The sequence below is a fragment of the Ambystoma mexicanum genome, chromosome 6q (genome assembly GCF_040938575.1).
Source record: "Ambystoma mexicanum isolate Mex_15411 chromosome 6q, UKY_AmexF1_1, whole genome shotgun sequence".
NCBI classification, from domain to species: Eukaryota; Metazoa; Chordata; class Amphibia; order Caudata; family Ambystomatidae; genus Ambystoma; species Ambystoma mexicanum.
In genome coordinates, this window is record NC_090937.1 from 284,084,659 (window position 1) to 284,102,027 (window position 17,369).

Consider the following 17,369-nt stretch of genomic DNA (forward strand, 5'->3'; position numbering starts at 1 on the left):
TCTTGGGTGAACCATGAATTGGAGTGTTTGATGGTCTTAGCTCTTTTTTTCTGTAATGGGGCGATGACATCTATAGCCTCTTTGAGCGTGGCATTGTAGAGATCTATGAGCTCAGAGGGGTTGTTAGAGAACAGTGGTTTTAGAGCTGAGGCTTCTAGATATGGTAGAATCCTGTCTTTAGTGAGGAGTCGTGCACATCTAGCCATGGCTGACGGCCCTGGTGTGCTGGGTTTAGATGCAACTCTGGATGGTAGATGGAAATGTAAGAGATGGTGATCGGTCCATGGTCGTCGTATATTAGAGCTGATCTCAGCTGCACAATTTTGATCAGCTATCCAATTCCAGTATACAACCTTTGGAATGAGTTGGGTTAGTGACTCTTTTGATAAAACAAAAGTCTAAAAGAACTTTGGCAAAGGATTTGCTTTTCTTATCTTTTGGGTTGTTAAAGCCCAGATTGAAGTCTCCTAGGAGTATTGCTCTAGTGTTGTTTTTTAGATTGCCTCCTAGAAGGTGTAAAAGATTATCTTGAAAGTGAAGAGGGCTCGAGGGGCGATAAATGATGTGGAGAGTTAATGGGCCTCATAAATTTGCCGGTCTGGTTACAACGTTACTGGTAAGCTTGCAGGGACTTTTGTTACCGGACCGGCAAACTACGAGTTCTGCTCGCGGGAGCCTTCCTGCAAACCCGGTCTGACCTGGCAGGCGTACCGGCACCCGCGAGCAGAGCATGTCAGATGCACCGGCACCATTCATGAAGGGTGCTGGTGCATCCGACCTCCCCATTCCCATTGAGCCCTATGGGTCTCAATGGGAATGAGGAGCATTTTATTCTGGCGCCCGGGAATGGGCAATTACCGGGTCTGGTGGGGCAGTAATGACCCGGTAAGTGCCCATTCGCAGGCGCCAGAAAAAAAAAATGACACCAGCGGTAGCCGTGCCGGTTTTACCGGCACGGCTACCAGCCCGTCTAATAATGAGGCCCATTGTATTGTTAGGTGAGATTGATATTTTGACTAATAGGGCATCAAAGTTTTCAGCAGTAGCAGACTTTATTTGTCTGGAATCAAATGATTCCTCGACTATGAGGGCGTCACCGCCTCCCTTATTGGAGGTTCTGTCTTGACGGAATGATATATCCCAGTGGGAGGGCTTGACAGATGGCTGGTCCGGATGCTTGGCGTAACCAGGTTTCTGTGATGGCGAGAACATTAAGATCCAGGTCTCTAATCAAGTCATGAATCTCTGTGGAATGGACTGGAATGGAACGTGCGTTGATAAGAGCACATTCGATTTGGCTGATAATGGGTATGCTGGTATTTATGCTTTTGGTGGCCTTTTGGGAGCTAGTATCCTTGTGAATAGTATGGGGGATAGTGGGACTGGGGGTGGTTGAGGGTAAGGGCAAATGGTGAGTTTGCCTTCCTAGATAGCTTTTGAATGTGGCCGAGAAGTGTCCAGAGCGGGTTCCTAGCTGTTGGTTTCTCAGGGAGAGGGGCATAGGGCAGGTGGGGAACTGCGTACCTACTGGAGCACCTTGTAGATTAGGCTGAATCAGAATTGAATGGAGTGAGGTGATAGGAGCTACAGTGGGTGTCCAACCGGGTGGGGCCGTTATGACATTGTGAAGGGCAGGGAGGAAGTATGTGGGTGGAATCGTATTGGAGCAAGGCAGTTTAGGCGCCATATTGGAGAACAAGAATGCCCGGCTTTGGGCAAAAAGGCACCTTCTAAGGGGTTAGCAACTACACAAAGCTAACAGGGGTAACCTGGCACGAAAGTACGGTTGGGAAGAATGCTGATACCACTGGCTAGGCCTGTGACTTGATGCTTGCATGGCTACGGCAGATGTAATACAGCATTAATACAATTTGTGACTATATGCTTATTCGAGGTCTAAGCTAGGCATGTAACATTCAAGCAATGCAGGGACTGAACTTAGTGTAGATGGATTAGAAGATCAGGCAAATGAGCTGCCGTAGCATACTATGGATGATAAAGCAGCTAGCAATTGCATGTGCTAAATTAACAATCAGAAAACAATGTATAGTATAAGACGTTAATTGCGCGTGTTATTGCTTAAAACATGTGTAGAGGCTTGCGTGAAAGCAGTAGGTAAATTCAACGACAGGCAGGGAGGGATATAACAGTGCAGTAAACAGAGGCTTTCAAATGCTTACATATATTGGCGGTTCGTGTGGAGGCTTGAGGGCGTGCTAATACCGTTTACAGCTTAGATGAGTAACAGCTCTTTATCAGGCCTGGTACCTTTGAAATAGGAGAAATACGGCTTAAGTGACCGTACCGGAATGCTGGAGCACCAGGTGCTGTGCAAGTTCTTAGCACTGTAGTGAACAGTTCAGGTACGGGAGGCGACAGGTCCAGGGAGTAGTTGTCAGCAGTCGCACAAGTGATGGGAGCAAGAGTTTGGGGTAGGTGGATGTGGGCGGTTGGAGAGTGGAAGCGGGGACTAATCAAGGAGGGGGGGCAGCATGTCCGGCCCGGACAGGCACTGACAGGCCCTTTGGCAGCGGCCCTTAGGTGTTGCGGCCAGCTTCCGCCTTCGGATGTGGGAGTGTGTTCAAACAAACACCTAGGCCAATCAGATGTGCCCTGGAAGGAGGTGCGACAGCCTCCTAGTGATACACGGAAAGTGTATCGGCCGTGTTGGAGCGCACAATGTATGGCGTTGAAAACTTCGGGAAAAGCAGGTAATTCAGCCTGCCCAGTAGCATCAAGGTGTGCAGGGGGAAGTGATTGGAAAGCCATGTGTAAGGGATCACTATGAGCAGGAGTTCGGTTAACAAAAATGTGTCTTTATTGACTTCAAAAATGGTAACAAAAGAAAATTAAGTTGGGTAAGAACCCCTGTCTAGAGTCCAATATTCGTTATCGGCAGGCTTGGTTAGAGTATAAGGCAAAATCGTAGTATAGTCTTCGTATGCCCACTGGAACCTCTCGGCTGCTTCCTCACTCTCTGCTAGCCTCTGCAACAGAAAGGAAACGAATCTGTCAATTTTTCCTTTTCTCCTCCCTTATTTAGGGGCTGGGACAATTCCACCCAATCAGGATGCTTCCCCGCCCGAAAGCTTGAAAAGCCCCTCCAAGCCCCGCCCCCTTCCCTGGAGGATCCTGGTCGCCATAATGGAGCCCGCACTGGTGCCTCGTGGAGAACGCTGGTTTTCATTGTAAAAGTACACGGTAAGTTCCGTGATACAATAATGCTGTATTCTACAGTTTTCTGTGGCGCATTCTTTTATTTATTAACACGCTCGTATGATTTTCTGTTCCGGTCATTATAACTGCGGTTTGACTTCGAAAGGAACTTGCTACCCTTAATCGGAAAACAAGTTTTTCCCTCGGCTGCCTGAGCCGGTGCTTTTATGAAGTGTGTACTTGTACGGTCGCGGCCGTGAATATCAGGGCCTGTGTGTGTTTCGTTTTCATGACCCAGCACTGTTTTATTTTCTGTCTCTTGTCTCCACCAACCCTCCTTTGGGTTTTCCGTGTCTGGAGCTTCTGTCAGGTTGTCACACCATGCTTACTTGAAGGCAGAGGTCATTTCAGGTGTATGTTCACGCGACGAGCAGCGATTCCTAGGGATAGTTGTTCCCACGAGGAGCAGATGTCCTGGCACGATGGGAGAGGGCTCCTGCCCTTCTGTGTTCAGGCGACTGGAGCATGAACTACCTTTGGACCAAGTGCAGGGAGTCGCAAGGTGGGGCAGGGGGGAGGGGATCAGGGGGGTTTGGAATGTTTTGTTTAAAAATGCTAATAAAAAGTTATGTTAAAAAAAAAGGTCTAACACACACACTAAATGGCCAACTGTGATACTGTTTGGACATAATGGAAGGCATTATCCTCCTCCAATGCTTTGATTCCTTGAATGTTTGCCTGCCACTGAGCACAATGGTAGTTCTATAAGCAGCACCGCCCACGATAGGGTTTAGACACCTACATTTTGCATAAGGAGGCATATGTTTCACATTTCGCCACTGACAAACAGAGGCACGTGGTGTGCTAAGTGAGGCAGGCATGGTATCACATGTAAGGATAAGTAAGGGCACAGGCACATAAGGTACAAGCATCCATAACTTTATTAAGTTTGACTGGGATTGGAGACTTCATAGCTGGCCCTAATTCTATAATGTAGTAGTCTCGACCATCAAAGTAAAATAGAATGGTCCAAGTCAGTCAAACAAAGGAAAAAGTCTGTCAGAAATCTATATTTGCCTGCACGTTTAGCAATAACTAATTGTGGGAAAATGTATGAAAATAAAAAGAATATCAAAAGTATGTCAGAATAGCAATGAACGTGGCTCACCACTCCCTTACCCAAGTTCAGTTCAATGGGGTTCTTACAAAGTTCCTTCAAGGTGGATAATTTGCACAGTTTAAAGATTTCCCATGAATCTGTAAGGCTTCCGTCGCCTATTTCAATGTCAGTTCAATATGCTTCACAGTTCTCCCCAATGGATTCTTTCGGGCGTCCCTCATCCGGCTTCACAATTCTCAAACAAACAGATATTCACAAAGTTCCTTCTCAGTTACTTTCACAGACTGACCTTGCCGGTCTTCAAACACTTAAACATGGCTGAAACACTTTCTAGCTAAACAGCTCTGCTTCACAGAGCTCGGGGAGAAATCCCTTCCCCAAACTTTGTACTTCTCAATCACAATGTTCACCTGTCAGAGACCTTCGCAACCGCACAGTAGTCTCACCCCTATGCATGACCACTCTGACAATAGGGTTGATTTCTCAATGTCCAATGTCCAATGTGCACTTGGTTTCGCAGAGCGTGCCCTCGGCCATTGTGTTGCTTATTGCACGAAAATATCAGTTCACTTTCACATTAGCCTTTCGGGAGCACTGCACGCTCCCTTTCCCCTCCTGCCCTTTTCTTCAGTGGCTTTCAACACATTTTGTTTTTATTATTCATTGTTCTGTTATCTTTCAAGTAGCGTTTAACAATGTGCCTTCTCACGGCACCGCTCTGATACTTTGTTTCTCATTGGCAACCTCACCGGCTAAATACATTCAAGCTTTCAGTTGAATGTCTTTATCCTTAAACGTGTAGCCTTGCGTGCAACACTGTAGCTTTCATCAATCGCGCATTTCACAAACCGGATCTCCCTTTCTTTGAACTCACCGGCGTCCTTCCATTTCCAGCTCGTCAAGGTCAGGGTATTGACCACCTGCCCCCACAGTCACTCCTGGGCAGACACGCTACGCCGGGGAGGAAACAAGCAGTTTGGAGGAAAGGGTTTATCCAGCCCCTCGGCTCCCTTCTCTGAACTCTGCCGGCTTCTTGGAGACACGGCTCCCTCGCGACGCTTTCTCGTGCCTCAATTTGCAGCCTGTCAGCATCTCAGCGACCCATTCTCCCTTGCCTCGTTCTCAGCAATTCTCTCTCAGCAGCTTGTGCGTCTCGCCATCCAGCTTGTCTTCCTTCTTAGCCTCTGTCTCACTCTCCCTGTCTTTCTCTGCTCCACCTTTAATAGTTTGGAAAACGGTCCATGTGTTTCAGGTGTGTGTGATTGTGACAGAGTGCCTGACCCTGCCTGGCCTCATTAGTGGGACATGGGCAGTACATGTTACTAGTGGTAATCTTCCTAGTCTCAGTAGTTGGGCTGGGAAGGAAAGGAGGGGAGTTATGGGAGTTGTAGTACCCCATAAAGGTAGAGAGAATATGAGGTAAAGAACTGTCAGGAAATCGAGGATACCATATCTCACCTTCCGGTGTCTCCTCCCCCACTCCCTGAGGACCCGCTACCCAGGTGATCCTCCCTCGCTGGTCCACCCCAGGGTCGGGATCTAATAGAGATGGCCCTTCCCTGGACCCATGTTTAAGGGATCCCCGGTGATTGAGTCGTTAAACACCTTCAGGTTTTTCACAGCTGACACAGTATGTATGGGAGACTATAGTCAACAATGCAAAAGCTGTGTTTTCCATTAACAATGTCAAACGTGCGTACTAGCTTACCACAATATGCTCTTATATGCATTGGTTTGCAGAAGATGTGCTCAGTGCTTTTGCACAAAAGATGTCTGATCTTTGGTTTTCAAATGCACAAACAGTGGAACACAGTTTATGAAACAGATTACGAGTCTGTTAGTTTGTTCCTTATACAATTCCACACCATTCCACCAATCTGCACCAAAGTTAGCATAGTTACCTGTTAGGACCTTCCAGACATTACTTGCTATATGACATTTGGGCACTCCACCTCTTACCCCAGATTTCAACCCCTTCACACATGAGATTGCCTGAAATCAGCAAAACATCAATGTGGTCGTAGACTGACTGGACAAAGATAATTTTAAGCATCTCAGCGCAAGGAACAAAAGCCAAAAGGCCTTGAAAACCACGTTTCAAGGCCCTACGACACAACGTTTGAGATAGTTGCACCACAACGCACTGCACCATGCCAGGGTGAGGCGACAGGTGGGGAGATCGCAGAGAAGGTCCCAGTATGCTGCAGCACGCCAACTCTCGCCTACCCTCCACGTCTGCTCTGGGGTATGTCAGCCAGCCACACACACCCATTCTCAGAGCAGTTTACTTCAGAGCGCAAAGCATATCAAGCGCTAGGCAACTCTGAATAGCGACCTACAGGATCATTTATTTTCAACAATTGATGAGTGTTAGGTCTGTTAACAGAACCCGTGCGCAGTAGGGTACTTTCTGCTCGTACATGATACGTTTGTCTTTTTCTGCATTTGATAAACTTCAACCCAGTACAGACCCACACAGTATTCCACGACTTTACATGAGACAGCTGAGTGGCTGAAAACAAATTTTTATGCTATGCTGCACATGCATGCTTAAAAGATTAACCCACAAATTCAAATTTAAAAAACCTTCATAAATGCAGGGATTGTAGTCATGGGTTAGCAAAGGATGATGAGAATGGGAAGTGGTCACAGTGCCTCAGGACCTTCTGAATCTTGTGTTGTCTAACTAACATGAGAAGAAAAGTACAAACAGAGCAATAAATAAGAAAATGCCACGAAGTTGGATAACCAGAGACATAAAAGGGTAAAACTGAGTTCTTAAATGGCAGAATCCAGAAAGGGTTCATAGAGCTACAGCAGTTTTACCCACCTGCTCGGGAAGATGAAGGATTGTGTGCTCTTCAGAACTAAAAGCAGAGAGAGATTTGTATGCAGATGATGAAACCATAAGATCCTGGAACAAGAAAACAGTGTTACTAAAAAAAAGATCAGAAATTTAAAAAAGACAAAATAGATAAACAGCTGCATTATGGGTTCTGCAAAATGTGAGGTGCAGCACATAAATCACCTGAGTAGTAGAAAGTTCATAGTTCAGACAAGGTACCAGTATTATTAGACATGATCACCTGCATTTGGACACTGTTACTGGAAAGTCTGCATACCAAACTGCTGCCTTTATTTCAGGATTAATGCATTTACTTTGGGAACTTGCGTTAGGAATGCTAGAGGCCTAAGTCACAAAGATGCTATAAAGGATCAGAAGGACATCAGAAGACATTTTGACCAAATCGTCTATTTAAAGCAAAATAAGGCCTACCTCTCTCTATGTCTATGGGGTGTTCCCTACCCATTTTACTAACTAAGGTGCTCACCAGTCAGAGTGAATGTCCACAACAAATCCGTCTACTGTCCAAATCTAACCTATCTGACCCTACCACTAGTACAACTAGTACAACTAAGGCCAGGAGAATGACTCAATTCTCCTGGATCCTGTGATTCTTCAGAGGGGTTTCTTGATTATATTGTTCTACTCAATAGATCATATGTAAATAGTCTCTGCTTATTGTGAGGAGCCAGGAATGAGACTCGGACACAACAGGAGTGATGGTTTTGGTCAAAGACCTTTATTAAAATAAAAGGAGGTGGGGAAATGCCTCTCTGTCACTGCTCTAAGAGGTGTTGTCCTACCTCAAACCAGAATGAAGGATCTTATCAATGTCAGATTTTACAAAGCAAAGACGTCCTGTGTCCAAAATATTATTCTGGCCCTCACATTCTAACAAAAAGTTGGACCAGGTAATGTCTTTGGCCTCGAGTGGTGTATCAATGTTCAAAAAGGAAATGCGTAACTCAAACACAAATGTTCCAGAAGGATAGAGTTCCTTGTTCCAGAGGGTGGTTACCTTTCTGTGGATTTCTCTTCACTCCGTTTTATATTCAAGAATATCAGTTCCTTAAGTAGGGGGAGAGTTCAGGTATTAGGAGGCATGTTAAGTAGGTTCAAAAGTTAAGTAGAGCTAGGCGGTAAAGAAGGCTATTTATTTTAAGTAGAGGGGAGTTACTATGGCGTGAGTTAGTGGGATAGGTTGGCGGCCTGCCTGAGGCCGCTTAGAAAGATGGGATCACCCACAGAGGCCATCCTCTGGCCTCACACTCTATGTGCGAGGAATCTGGGACTAGGAAGGGTATCGGTCGCAGCAAGAGTCTCCAAGACCCCTCCAAGGCGGGTCGAGCTGACGTAGCGGGTCTCCTGTCTGTTGTAGCTCATGCCAGGAAACTCCCCAGGAAACTCCTAGAGTAAACATTTCAAACACTAAGCGTGTTTAATAAAGAGGGGTCGCGGTTGGGATCCCTATAAAATTCACTCTGGCGTCTGTCCATTAGTCATCTAAGAACTCGGGGTGTAGGCCATCTCCGGTTAACAACCATTTTATTTTAGCAGGTGCAGTACCCCAACTGTACCCAGCGGGCTGGGCTGCTTGATATCCCCGGGACCCTAGCCTGCTCTGGGGTAGGGAAGAGTACACCATTGCACTGACCAGGGCCGGGAAACTTCTTTTGTTTGAGATTTGCAAAGATAGGTTGCATTTGAATCAATTTTTTTTTTCAAACTTTATTTCTTATTTTCAACAAGAAAGAAACATATCAAGTACAAAGCAAATGTTACTAGGCCAACAGGCTATCATCCAGGTAACTCAATAATTTTAGCAACTGATGTTTGCAATTGAAAGCAATCCATACATATACAAAATGTATATCTTGGTTTCTTTCTTGGTGCTCTTACCTTGCTCTGCGTGTGGCTCCACAGTAAGCTGAGAATGTGGACTTTAAATTTCTGAAAAATAAATTGCGAGACTATTAATATACATGCCAACTTTTGCTTTCTTTTACCCACCTTAGATAACAGGAATAGAAATGGGTGAATATAAAGTCATGCAAGAAGGAAGTTCGGTTAAAGTTCCTCTCTCTTTTCTGCTTGAGCTGAACACGTTCAATCAGAGAAGCCAGAGGAGGGAATAGCACACATCTTGTTCAGCTAGTCGGAACTCGTGAAGGTACAGCATGGCCAGAATTGCTGAAATCCCTGTCATACCCACCAATCCTCATAGGCTAAAATGAAAGGAAACAGCTCACGTGGATTTTGGCTGAATGATGGGGAATGAGATCTTTCCACAAACTATGCCCATGCTATAAAAGGAATAGCAAAGCTAAATGAACCTTAGTTTCCGTACTACTATAATTTAGCATTGCGAAAATGAAATAGAGACATTTCTTTTACACACCTCATATTCAGCAGTATTCACTGTTAATGTAGGCACCAGGGCAAAGAGATCATGCAGTGTCTTTAAAATAAGCGGCCGTGAGTCGCAGCTTAGCTTTGGAGAAAGTGCATTCCATGTTGAGCGAATGTCGACAACCTAGAGGTGAAAATTGCATAGCAAATTTAGCAATGCTAATCACAATTCACATAAATACATTTATTCTTCTTCCCACTGCCATATTGTTGAAATAACAGAATACTACAGAAGCATGTTTTGGAAGGTTCGGAGTTACCACCCTCAGCAGGCTCTATGCAAATCTCTCTTTAAACTCTGTAAATGTCTGGGCTATTTACGTTTGCAATCTCCCGACCTCTACGTTTAGAATTAATGAATTAATACATTTTCAATACAAAAAGAAAAGATAATAATACAGAAAATACATTTTTAAATAATGCACGTCAAAAAGTTAAAAAAAAACAATATAGACTAACTGATCCACCGTCAAGTGCATCTAGCTTGTGTTTCATTATTACTAAATCATGCTTAAACATCACAATTTTTGAGAACACAAATTCAGTGTCTGTAGTTAAAAGTACTTTCTTTGCATCCCTATGCACTATACAATCCACACAAATCAACAAAGGAATGAAGAGACATCTATACAAAGAGCTGTACCAACCGCAAAAAAGGAGACAAAGAATTACATGTTTGCCAATGTTGCTGCAAGTTGTAGCAGATCCAAGTGCAATTTTGGAAATAAAATATGATGTTTCCAAACCGGAATGATATCTAAATATAATGACCGAGTTCCCCCCCCCACCTCTGAAGACCTAACAAAAGTAATATTTTACCACAGTCACTTTAGTAGACACCAAATGACAAATGTATTCTTCCCTATCATCAAGCAAAACTGCCTCCACAATGTTGTTCACAATACCCTCTTGAGACAAGGGATAGGCCATCCGGTGGATTCCATTCATCACCTCATCCAACAAATTGAGTACAAGTGAACAGTTTCCTTCTTTCCAGATTTTATACCAAAATGTCACTGTTCATAATAGAATAAGATCCCTGATCCATAGTCGATGTAACTCGTATTCATAATATTTGCAAACAATTTCGGAACTCCTGACAGACATTTTAGAAACTGACGAACAATACTAGCCAGACTAAACCTGGATGCAATGGCTCACAGTTCTGCAGTATAGTGATTGTGCAATTGCCTTTTCCTGGTATACTATCAAAACTGATCTAATAGATGAACCTTCCATCTTTTAAAAGATAGATAAAATTGCACACAGGATCTGAGACATCCTGCTCTTTATCCCTCTAATAAGGACCAGGACAAGATATTAGAGAAACAAGGTATTAGAGACACAAATACTTAGGTAATTATAAGTAGAAACAAGCAAGCCTTTCCTCCTTAACAATGTACGTTAACTAAAGACTTTGGGCCTCATCACAAGTATGGCAGTAATACCGCTGGGATACTGCCAGCACAAATAGCATTACAGCTACACAGTCCAGCGCTATTAACACCAGATCACAAGTAGCTAATGTTTATTTCCCATTCCGCATTGGGTTTATTGGACCCAATGGGGGCTTCATGGCGCAATTAGCGCCCCGGTAATAGCGCAAAAACTGCCGGAAAGCTGGATTTATACCTCCAGCAAAAAGCTGGAGGTAAAACGCCAAACTACCCGCCCAAGTCATAATAGGGCCAGCCCTTAAATACAGCATTAATACTATTACTGCTGCATTTAAGGGCTAAGGCCAAACTCACGATGAGGCCCTTTGAACCAGTGTAATGATCTTGAATTTGGAATAATTAATTGCAAGGGAATATGTGACAAAAAAACAGAAGTCATTTAAAAGGTCGTTTTAATGCAAAACAAACTCTCTGGGATGCTCTCCTAACTCCCACAACTCTGGCCTCCTTCTGTCTCAATGTATACTAGGATAAAGTGTTCAAATGCCTCAATTAGAGTAGTGATTAACAAGTGTATATCCCCCTTAGATCAGGCCAGCAAATGGGAAAACATTCTGAGAGCTACTTTCCTTGCGCACGTTTCTTCTCTTCTGAATGGTGTCCTGTGTAACTTGTTGACATTCACTAAAGCATGAAGTGGGTTGTCAGACATCTGAGTCTTGCGCCTTCTTTCTATTGTTAGTGATTAGAATTGTTATGTTGTAAGGGGCAACCATGTTCTGGAAATACTAGCATAGGCCCCATGCTAGATTGACTATCATGCACACAAGGTCCAGTAAACGTGCTTGTTAATAAAGTTGTCTCGACCTATATTAGATTCAAGTAGTTTTATTGATGATACCCTATTACTTCACAATGGACATCTCCGAATGTAAGTATTTCTGGTTGGTGAGCCTTATATCCTTTTGTACCCTGTTACTTCACAAGGTATGTCATAATACAGTTCAAATAAGTGTACCTTTTATTTTTTTGTCAAGCAGTTGGAATAATTATTCCAGAACACTCAAAACAAGGACATCATATACATTCGTAACCAAAGGTTTGTTGCACTATTATAACGGACTAAAAACAAAAGCAGCACAATTATTGTAAAATGAAAACCAAAGGCCATGAGTTTAGCAAATTCGCATCACAAATAGCACCACAATAGCATATCTTTTTAATTGATGGTCCTAAAATAGTAAGGGTGTAAAAGAAACCAGGAGCGAGGAAAAGAACAAAATAGGACAATTATTTAATCAGTAGCCTTTGGTAAGCATCAGTGAGTCTTATCAATATAGCTAACAAATTATAGCTAACCTTGTAAGAGTTCCATTATATAATGATTAATTGATTCCTCCTATGATTCAAGGTCCTATTTTGTGTTGATTTTGTAAATCCTTATGTACAATGACCTATCATAAGAAAGGAGTACGTATCAGTGTAAGGCTATACCCTTAATTGAGACAAATAATGCCCGTTAATGCTAATGCACACAGAATTGAATGGATTGAAAATCAAGAAAAAGACCTAACTTGCATTGTTGTCAATTTGTAGCTCAATACATTATTTGTAAAAATTGTTATGGGCGTTCAGATTAGGTCACAGTAGCCCATTCCTAAGAATGGACAAAGAGTAATATATACGATATACAGAAGGACTTATTGAATTGACACGCAGTAGGACCTTGATTCATATGAGGAATCAATTAAGGAACTAGTTACTTACCTGAAACTCCTGTCGTCCAGCATCGGTCTTACATGGATTCACATGCTCATGAATATTCCCTGTCAGGCTGGGAATCCTCTGTAATATTAAAGCAATTACACTTTAAAGCTAAAAACTGCTCATCGCTTCTATAGCCTATTGCTGTCACTTTGGGTCATACTGCAGCAGCCAATGGTATTCAACCTCCTAAGCTCCACCACTAGCAGCCATCTTCAGATTTGGAAGTGCTCGTGGAGTGGCTGTATGAACCAAGAGTCAGAAATGTTAAGGAGAGAGGGTTTGCATGTGAATCCATGCAAGACTCAAGCTAGAGAAAAGGAGTTGCAGTCTAAATAACTAGTACCTTCTCTAGCATGGGGTCTTACATGGATTCACATGCTCATGATTACGCAGCAGTACATATACACAACCATGGGAGGTGGCAAGGCTCACAGAAACAATACACTTTACCCCTGGAACAGACTCACCTCATGTAAACTGGTTGCGAAGCACTGCTTGATCGACCCGGGTCTCTGTCCTGAAATCCCTATCGACAGTAGTATCTTATGATGGTGTGTGTAGACCTGGTGGCAGCCACCGTTGTAGTGGTCTGTTGGCCAGACGATGGCAATGCGTGATACAGAGAGCCAACTAAAGATGGAAGCCTTAGGAAGCGCTGTCCCATGTCCCACAGGTCCAAAATTGCTGAAAGTCTTTAGAAAGACCTTTGTGTGTGTGCAACATAGAACCTCAAGGCACGCGCAACATCCAGCAAATGCAAAGATCTTTCAGCAGGTGAACAAGGGTTTGCAAAGAAAACCGGTAGAAACAAAGGCTTGTTCAGATGAAAGTCCAACGGGACCTTTGGCATGAACGAAGGATGGGTTGGCAGAACCACCTTAGCTGAATGAAATGACAAATATGGAGGCTTACAGGAGAGAGCCTGCATTTCCAAAAACAGCATGGCTGAGGTGATTGCCTCCAGGAAGCAGGTCTTCTATGACAGAAACTTCAAAGAGGCCCGAAGCATAGTTTCAAACTAAGGCCCCATCAGTTGACAATACCACATTTAGCTCCCACGCAGGGGCAGTAGCCTTTCCCAGAGGGAATGTTCTGAAGAGGCCCTTGAGGAAATCCTTAACGAGTCTGTGCGACCATAGGGAGAGCTTGCCTGGAGCCCAGTTGTACATGGTTACGGTGGCCAGGTATACCTTGACAGCTGCAAGGGCCAGGTCAGACTTGGCAAGCGAGAGCTGTTGTGCTGCTACGTGCAGCGGCGTAATCTTCTGTGATGGGCACCACACTGTAAAGCGCTTCCACTTTTGTTTTAGCAGGCTAGTATAGAGAGGGCCCTAACCCTGGCCAGGATGTTTTTGCAATCCAAAGGCAGCTAGTAGTGTCCAGACTCTAGGACTGCAGGAGCCAGGCCGTGAGGCTCATACACTCCTTTGTGGTGCAAGATTGACCCTCTTTCTCTGGAGAGCAGGTCTGGAAGTGGAGGCAGATGGTGGCTGGGGCCACCGACAGATGGAGAAGGTCTGAGTACCAGATCAGCCTAGGCCACACCCGTGCTATTATGATAATTTTGCAGTGGCAACTACTGAGAGTGTTGATCACTCATAGCAACAGAGGGATACGCACGAATGCGAACAGGAAGAAGTCCTCCCAAGGGAACGAGAAGGCATCCCCCAGACTCCTTGGCTGAGGATACCTGCTGACAAACCTCGACACTTGGTGTTGGTGGCTGCCGCAAAGAAGTCGATTTGAGGGGGACTCCATTCATTGAAGAAATGAGACACTTGCGCTTGCTGGACCTCACATTGGTGGCAAGACTGCAGCTCCCTGCTGGGTGATACACAGTGGTGTTCTGAAGGCCTGCCAGGTGAAATGGGACGAGAAATCAGTTGAGCAACGACCCAGTGCCACAGATTCTGCGCTTCCTAAGAGAGAATGGGGGAGCGTGTCGCGCCCTATTTCCTGATGTAAAACATGGTGGTGGTGGTGTCCGTGAAGACGCGCACCTCCTTCCCATGGAGTTGAGGCTGAAAAGCCTTGATAACCCAGTGAGCACAGTTCTAGTACGTTGATGTGCAAATTCTTTTCTTCCAGGATCCAGTGGCCTCTGGCATATGAATGCCCTAGGTGGGCTCCCCAACATTCTAGAGCGGCGTCAGTCATGACTGCCGCCTGAAAGGTGGGGGTTTGAAGGGAGCACCCTGAGAGAGATGCGGGTGAACTGACAACCATTGAAGGGCTTGACTGAATGCCCAATTGAGGGCAATCTTGTTGTTCCATGCGCTGGTGACTTGCTGCCATCTGGCATCCAGAAACTCTTGAAGGGGTCTCATCTGTAGTCTGCAAAGGGGAACCATATGGATGCAGGAGGACATCATCCCGGCAGGGACTTGATGGACTGGACTGTTGCAACAAAAGCTGTCGATAACCGCTGAACCTTTACCAGGATGGCTTCACTCTATCTCGCGATGGAGTTGCTAGACACGAGTGTGTTTTGAGTCGGAATAGCGTGTTCTGAGATGGCGCTTTGCAGGATTTCTGATAATTTATCGAGAATCCCAGAGAAGTTAGGGTCTGGATGGTCTCTGTGGTGTGCTGGATTGCCAGGCCGTGAGAGCAGGATCAGATCAGCTAATCGTCTAGGTATGTATAGATGTATATTCCGTTGTGACGCAGGTGCACTGCCACCGGAGACAAACACTTGGTGAACACCCTCAGGCCGACTTCAAGCTGAACGGCAGGGCTTTGAACTAGTAATGTCTTCCCTGAATGACAAAACGCAGGAACCGCCGGTGTTTGCGATGAATTGAGATGCTGAAGTAAGCATCCTCTAAGTCGAGGGTCACCAGGAAATCTGCGGAGTTAAGAAGACGGAGCAGTGGAGCAAACTAAGAGAACCCGAGCCAGTACTAGCCCCAGTGACGTTCCCCTGCAGAATCAAAGGTAACGGAAGAATCGGTAGGCTGTCTGAGAATCATTATGAAGCAGATTAACATTATGAAGCAGGATGAACTGACAAGACATTGAGTTTAAAGTCAATAAATCGGAAATGTGGAAACGGAGGAGTCAGAGATGGGCACACACAGATGAGTTTTCTCACAAGTCACCATTTATTGAAATAATAAAGGTTGAGATAAACACCTATCTTTCCCCTAACATAACAAAACCAGGACTGAAGAAAAATTACCTAGTGTCCAAAGATTGTCTGTCCATCACACTATTACATACAACAAAATACAGGAAGTTTCTACTTTGTAACTCAACGTATATTGAAATATAAGGAAAACAAACTCTTATGATCATCCCTAAACTTGAGTATGGGGCAGAATGCTTAAGCGAGACAATTATTGTAGGTCTTGACACTATTGAGGCAGTGGTGTGGAGGTGATGCTGAAGGTCCCAAACGTGATCCCAATGGCAGCAATCTGCTTTGAGTTGGGGTTAGTCTCATTTAGAGCATGTGTCTATTGGAAAAATCTCTGTATACCAAATTAATAAACCCACGTTTTGATTCGCTGTATGAAGTTCTGGGAGCTCAATTGTTATTGAACATGTCTTTGCACAAGGATAGAGATGTTTTGGTACAACTTGCTAATGACTGTGATAAGATTTTGGGAGATCTTGCATTGAATAAGTCTACCTTGTTGGAGAACCCGGACAAAGCAAAAAAATGCTCTTTTTAACGAAGACTGGCTTGAGACTGTGGAGCGAGTTCATGAATATCCCTCATTGAAACATCTTTCGAACGAACATTAGAAAAGAGGAATGGTTTCACATACCTTATTTCAGTTTATAAACAAATATTCTTGTAATCTGCCCCTTAAATTAAAATGAAACTTGCTGTTATCCAAAAATGGTCAATTCAAGTGGACGATTCTGCTTGCCGGTTTTCTGGCCTCTCTGATAAAGTGGAAACCTATTTTATTGGAATGTACGGCCTTTGACAGCCAGAGGACGACATATCTGGGGAAGTTGTGCAGTTCCTTTAATATGTTTCAACTCTTTGTGGCAACGATTTGTCTGAATCTATAATACTGCAGAGTTGGAAATTGCATTGTTTCTGAAGTTTTTAAATTTAGATAAGTGTCACGCTGTGCTGCCTTAAGTTTGCACTGTATTAGGATATGGGTTTTGTACATTTGTAATCAATTGTTTTGTTTTAACAATGTAATACATTAAACCTTAGGATGTAGGCAATGAGTGTATGATTTCAGATCTTGTTAAGAATATTGATGAACTACTATCTGTTATGTTAAGGCTTGAATAATCGAAACAATAAAAAGAAGAAGAAGCTCTGATGGAGGGTTAGATCCCCTTCCCTGGATCAATTCAGGCGAATGCAAACCAAAGTTCAGGTCAGGAAAGTTCTAACCTAGATCCACTCCAGGTGGAATACACAGTTCTTTATCGCCAATTTATTTTATTTGTATTTATTGGTTATTTATAATGTTCCAATAAACAAGTGTTTAAAGGCGCAACAGGGGAGTAGGCAGGGGAGGAAAGGGAAGCACTTCATATGGCAAAGTGACTTCCCAGTTCAAAAAGGTTTCTCTTTCTTAGAGCAATTGTCAAAGCTTCCACTTGGCAGGTCAAAAAGTATTTTTCTTCAAACATCAATTTGAAAGGTTGATGGCCAAGAGATTCTTTTCTCAGGGGACCAATCACTGTTCATCACATTATA

At 44.0% G+C, this 17,369-nt stretch overlaps 1 protein-coding gene across 2 annotated transcripts in view; it reads right to left on the bottom strand.

Moving 5' to 3' along the window:
• Positions 1-17,369, bottom strand: part of FOCAD (focadhesin) — a 2,926,805-nt gene that overhangs the window by 1,724,274 nt on the left and 1,185,162 nt on the right. For both annotated transcript variants that reach the window (XR_011282193.1, XM_069630760.1), the window contains exons 16-18: positions 9,520-9,654; positions 9,021-9,071; positions 7,107-7,190 (exon numbers count right to left, since the gene is read on the bottom strand). Coding sequence is in view for 1 of the 2 variants with exons in the window: in XM_069630760.1 (XP_069486861.1) it covers positions 7,107-7,190; positions 9,021-9,071; positions 9,520-9,654 (270 nt within the window). In the remaining variant the exon portion in view is untranslated. The remainder of the gene's footprint in view (positions 1-7,106; positions 7,191-9,020; positions 9,072-9,519; positions 9,655-17,369) is intronic.